General features: G+C 50.9%; 1 protein-coding gene across 1 annotated transcript in view; it reads left to right on the forward strand.

The window, feature by feature from the left end:
• The window catches only part of PPP2R2B (protein phosphatase 2, regulatory subunit B, beta), a 95640-nt gene that overhangs the window by 83796 nt on the left and 5814 nt on the right, over positions 1-6030 (forward strand). The window contains exon 5 of the mRNA XM_009993488.1: positions 5819-6010. Within this exon, the coding sequence (XP_009991790.1) occupies positions 5819-6010 (192 nt within the window). The remainder of the gene's footprint in view (positions 1-5818; positions 6011-6030) is intronic.

Below are 6030 nucleotides of genomic sequence, written 5' to 3' on the forward strand. Positions count from 1 at the left end.
CGCTCCGCTCTGTGCCCGCAGGGCCGCCCTTCCCAGCGCTGCCCGGCGCTCGCTGCTCATGGGGTCTGTGTATGAAGAGCCAGCCGTGTGCCCTGCTGCTCCCACCAGGAGCTCTGGCAGCAGGTCCGGGCAGCGACAGGGACCGGGCGTGTGGGCTCCGGCAGCAAGGGGGGTCCCTCTGCAAAGCAGGGGGGCTGTGCTCCCCTCCCCTTGGCACTGGAGCAGAAACAGTCTGCAGCTCCTTTCACCCAGAGGCCTGGCAATGCCACGCGTGCAGGAGTTTTGTCTTGACATTAATCAGAGCAGACCAGCCTGTGATTTATTAACATCCTGTCAGAATTTGCATGTTGAGTACTTGGGGGGTTTATATATATATATATATATATATGAAATTGTTCCTATTACTATCCTTGACTCACTTTTATGGCTTCCAGTTCCACAGCAGATGAAGCTGTTGAGAACCCCAGACAGGTAGTTAATTCTCTTCTGCATGCTGAGCTGCTCGTGATGGCTGGCAGGCACTTTTCTTCACAGAGCAAGAAAACATTTCATTTCATGTATCTGCTGTCATGTTTCAGGCAGCAGTTCCAGCCTGATGTGCTGTTACCTAGACAGTCCATTGGAGGAGTTTGCTCGAGGTCTGGGTGTCAGAGCCCAGCCTCTGCAGGGCTGGCAGGCAGGTCTTCAGGAGCCAAGTGCTGGAGGGTGTTACTCCAGTCAGTGCTTCCTTCTCTGGCTGAACACTCTGAACAGCCCTGGTCTTACTGGGGACACACAGGTCACCATTTTGCCTAGATCTGCCATCTAAGCCCCTGTGCCAAGCTCTGCTCTCAGTGTTGGCCCCGTGCTCGAGGCCACCTGAGCACCCCCCGCTGGGCACCGCAGCAAACCGAAGGCAAGGGCAGGGCTTGCAAGGCAGCAATTCTTTAAAATCGATTCATTATTATTGCTAGTGTGTTCTTTAAGAGCATTGAATTCCTAGTGGAAGTGAAGGAACTCTAGAGCCCAGGATAAATGTGATATGTGTTTATTTTCTTTTCCAACACAAACAGTATTGAAACAGCCAAAACAACAATGTAGCCTATTAAGCCAAATATTTCATTATGGGAACACTGAGTTTTGACAATGAAACTTCTTACATATTTGAAAATGCATTGTTTATCTTCCAGGGAGACCTGGCTGTCAGATCTGTAGGTGCCCCCATGTCCATCTCTCCTGTGGTGTCCCCCAGACCTGGGCTGGCAGGTGGGGGGGACGTGTGCCACAGCCCCCCTGCCCAGACCCGTGGGTTCCCTCTTGCTGCTCATGTTGGCCCTGCAGAGCTCAGCTCCTGCTGTCCCCGAGGACGGCGGATCCAGGAGTCTCCACCAGCCCCGGTTTGATCAAATGTTTTGATGGTTTTACTTAGATATTTACATAGCTGGAAGCATTTTGCTGCAGCTTGGTGTTATCTTTGATGGTTAATTGTCCTGTGATGCTCGTGCTTTGGAGTAAAGCTGCATCCACCCACAGTTTAATTTTTGACCACAGACAAGCAAAAAAGGGTTTTAAAACCACCTTGCTGCAATAATCTCTTAGCCATTCTTCATAATGGCTTAAATGTACTTCATGAGCATTGTTCTCTGAGGAATTTCTAGCCCACATAGTGCAAAAGGAATATTAAATTCTGCTCAGACTGTAAAGCAAGCCTTTTGCTGTCATTAAAAGAGCTCTACTTACTTGGATAGCCCCTGGTCTAGTAGTTGCAGGCTTTTGGGGTCATTTGATGGCCTCCTTGTGCCTCGGGTGCTGCTGGGTGTACAGCCCTACACTGCAGGATCTGTGCAGGAGATAATGAAAAAAATCGTATTCAGGGCTTAAATCTTTTTTACATAGAGAACAAGTTTCCTTTGATGTTGCACAGCACCAGTCAGGCTGTGGTGGAGTATGGGCACACTTCCCCCTCAGTGCTTGTGATGGGCAAAACCAGGAGCACTGGACAGGGAGAGGCTGCATTGCTGCTCCAGCAAAGAGATGGCTCTGCCTTCTCTGTGTATGCATCCTCCAAAGCATTATCACTTAAATGACAAGATAATGTGAAACATTTGGCTTTTTTTGGCTATAAAGTGCACATGGCAGAACTAATCAATTTCGAATGATCATCATCAAGCCATTGCCACAGAAATTAAAAAAAAAAAAAAAAAGAAGGCTTTTCCCATTTTTATTAGATTGCTCTAGAGCAGCTCAATGTGTAACATTCTCATGCTTTGCTGCCCCTGGGCAGTCTGGCCCCTCTGCCCCAGCAGGGGATTACCACCCTGCTCACCTTGAAATGCTGATGACCAGAACTGGCCTTTCAGATACTTTTTTCATGTCTTTTTTTTCACAGCAATTACACTGCTGGTATCTGTGTCTAGACGTGCTGTAAAAACAAGGTGCTGGGCAGAATAACCAAGCGGGTTGGGGTTGCTCTGCACTGGTGACCTGGCTGTGCTTCTACAGGCTTCTCCCAGGAAATGCAGAAACATTGCAAACTGCCTGGTGGGATTTTTACTGACACTGGTTTTTTTTCAGCAGGTGAAGTAAGTTTAAAAATACCTTTTCAAACTGTCACGTCTTTCAGGGGAAGGCAAATTCATGAGATTGGCATGAAGAGTTCAGGATTTTTAACTTTAGATAAGAAAATGTTCCATTTGTTCTTTGAGGGGACAGGAGAAGTGGTGTCAGTGTGGCAGGAAGGGACATGTCTAGGGAAGAGAGGTGGGACCAGAAGCTCTGTCAGCTCTGTGGACCTGTAACAAGATAGTGAGTTTGTCCTGTGGAAAGGGACCTTCCACACCTCGTGGGGGAAGTCAAATAAGACAAAATCCTGACGAGCATGAAATTGTCAGTCTGCCACGAAAATAATTTTTGATGTACATTTTGTCTGAAGAATATTATTCATCTGCAGGCAGCGTTGGCCAGTTCCAGAGGATGCCTTTTGTAGGTAAGGAATAAACATGGGGGGAGCACATTTCCAGGAGCTCAGCTGCTGGAGCAGGTGGAGAACCTTGCCAGATTTGTCCTGGAGCAGCTGGCTCTGCTCTCTCATTGCCAGGAGCTGGATTACCTTTTCTTTCTTGCAAACCTAAGGCTAGGGTTAATCTGTGCTTTGGCTGGGGCTGATCCTGCTTGGCCAAATCCTGCCGGGAGTGGCTGTGCCGCGGGGCTGGGCAGCCTTCCCCAGGGAGCATCCCTGCTGCTCCTGGGCTTGTGTGACCGTGGTGTCCTGGGAGCTGAGCTGTTGGGCCTTTCCCTGGACACTGACCTGTGTTTTGAACGTGCTGCCACCCCTTTCCTGAGGAGCCGTGGATCTCTGCCTCCCTTCAGGCCACGTCCATCACTGCACTGTAAATGAGAGCTCTGCCCCACAGAGCTGGTCCCTGGGGAGCAGGGAGCGTTTGGTGGCAGTTGACATGACAGACAATGAAAGAGGGAACCCTGATGGGGACAGGGGGCAAAGCAGTGGAACAGCAGCAGTTCCTGCCTTGGTGTTACCTCACCATGGTCCTTCTCTGCGTGGCTGGAGGCGGCAGGACATAGAGCATGGGTGGTGGGAAGGGGCCACGCTGGTTCCCTCCACTCCCCAACCACTGGGAAAATGAGGTTTACAGCTCGAGGCAGGATTAGTGCCTCATTAACTCTGGGAAGGGGAAGCCTTCACCAGACAAGGAAAGAGAAATCAAGTGTCATGTGTGCTTTGAGTGAGTGGGACCGGGTTTTTTCAGAGGGTGCCTGCTAAAGGCAGAAAGAAAAAATTAAGATAGATTTTGTTTTAAATGAAAAATGACTGGCATCCCCCCCTCTTTCCTGAAAGCAGAAAGTAATTTAATTTATTAGTGGTTTATTTTATTTGACAGCCTTTCTATGTACTAGATGTGGTTTGTTACACTGAATTACCCTTTAATAATGGGTATGTATAATACCAGAGCCTGCCCTGCAGGTTGGCTCTGTAATTGAAGACGGGATGCTCAGAGGAGGTCTCTGTGCTGGTGAGGATTGCCATGGTAATGCTGGTGGGAGCCGGGTGGCTCAGCAGACATGGGCTTGGTGACTGTGTGCTGAAAAAACAAAAGAGGTTTCAGTTGGTGTCATGTTGCCCCATTTCTTAGGAGCTTTGACTTCTCTGTCACTGACTGTGGCCACCCTGAGCCTCTCCTGCCATTGCTGCCAGATTTCTGCTGTTGTGGGATGAGATCCCCCAGCCAATATGTGCTCCCAGCCTATTCCTGGCTGCTCCTGCCTCCAAATGCCAGTGCTTTCAGGTTGAAATACTTGTTGATAGCCTTAAGCAGCAGCTCCCAGCACATGGTGAGAAGGGGCATGGACACTTGCAGGTTTCCATATTCCAGTGCAGATTCTCACTGCGATAGCAGATAAAAAAACCTGCCTTAACAACCTACTCACACATGAACAGGTTTGTTCCTCTTGTGGGGTTTTACCTGGTGATGGACTAAGTTTCATATATAATAAAAGCTCCCCAGTTTGGCTGTGAAGTAACATGTGGAGAATTTCCTTGGCTGCAGAGTTTCCCCCCACTCTGGTCGGGTGCAGCTGCCCCATGGGCAGGAGCTGTGTGGGTGCTGGGGGTGCAGGTGGCTGCTCTGCTGCGGCTCAGCCCAGCGGTCCCACTGCTGGGCACTGCAACGTGGGCTGGGGAGCTGCCAGGCCCTGGTGGGGACTGGCCTGGGGTTTGGCTGCGAGGGGTGGTCGGGCTGCTCAGCATCATCTTGCTGAGTGAAACCCTCTGCCAAAGCCTTTCCTGTTCTTGTCTGTGCCCAGGAGGTCTGGAGTAGCCACCAAAGCCTTTCCCTCGGCACGGCCGCCACGTTTCCAGGGTCTGAATGGCAGCCTGGCCCCCCAGCCCCAGGAGCTCAGCACCCATCCCTGGCTGGCTGAGCGAGCCCTTCTGTGGCAAACGAGGCATCATTGCCTGTGTCAGGCTGCATTAGCAGCCAGGCTCCTCACATTAAGCTCAGGCTCCGAGCTGGCAGTCCCGGTGCTCCAGTGTCACTCAAGCTGGCTGTCACACTCCCATCCCCACCTCTGCAGCCATGTGGGAAATCTCTTTGGGCAGCACACAGATAATACACTGAGTAATGAAGTGGCTGGAGGGGATGGCTGGCTGCAAGCAGCAGCACAGCCTGACACCCTCCTCCTGCCCTGCCCTCAGACACTGTGTTGAAGTCATTGCTGACACCTCACATGGGCTGCTCTTGCTGCGCCTCCCTCCCCCAGTGTTTACATGAGTTATACTTCTTATTAATCTAAAGGCAAACGTGTATATCTTAGTTTCCAGTCCCTCCATCTGTCCCTGTGCGGGGTGTCCCTTTTGCCTGTCTCTTCTCATCTCTTACCTCTGTCGCTTCACAGTGAAGCAAATGCAAAAAAGCTAAAAGAAAAAATCTGTGCTGACCTGGGTCTCTCAAGAAATGCATTTCTGTTAGAATTCAGGTTCTGGTTAACAGGGACAAAACAGTGCAGAAATGGATTTTATTTTGTTTCAAAGAAGGAAGAGTTGCTGCAGCAGAGATTCCAGCCTGGTCAGCTGGGCTGCTGCTGCCTCCCAGCAATCCAGCCACGCTGCTGCCTCTTTTCAAATGTGAAGGCTTTTGTGTCCATGTGCCCTTCTGTCCCTGTGCTCAGGAAGGTGCTGGGTTTCCTTGGAGAGAGCATGTTGAGAGGCAGGTGGACAGAGTCCTGGCAGCCGCTGCTCTGCAGGTCCATTGGACGTCCCCGTGCCAGCTGCTGGCGTGGGTCGGATGGGGCACCAGACCTGTCCCAGGGTGCTGACTTCTGCTTCCCATCCCACAGGTACCTGTGCTCCGGCCCATGGACCTGATGGTGGAGGCCACCCCGCGGAGGGTGTTTGCCAATGCTCACACCTACCACATCAACTCCATCTCCGTCAACAGTGACTACGAGACCTACATGTCGGCCGATGACCTGAGGATAAACCTGTGGAACTTTGAAATCACAAATCAAAGTTTTAGTATCCTTTGGTGCATGCTG

This window comes from Chaetura pelagica, unplaced genomic scaffold, assembly GCF_000747805.2.
Source record: "Chaetura pelagica isolate M959 unplaced genomic scaffold, ChaPel_1.0 scaffold543, whole genome shotgun sequence".
Classification (NCBI taxonomy): Eukaryota; Metazoa; Chordata; class Aves; order Apodiformes; family Apodidae; genus Chaetura; species Chaetura pelagica.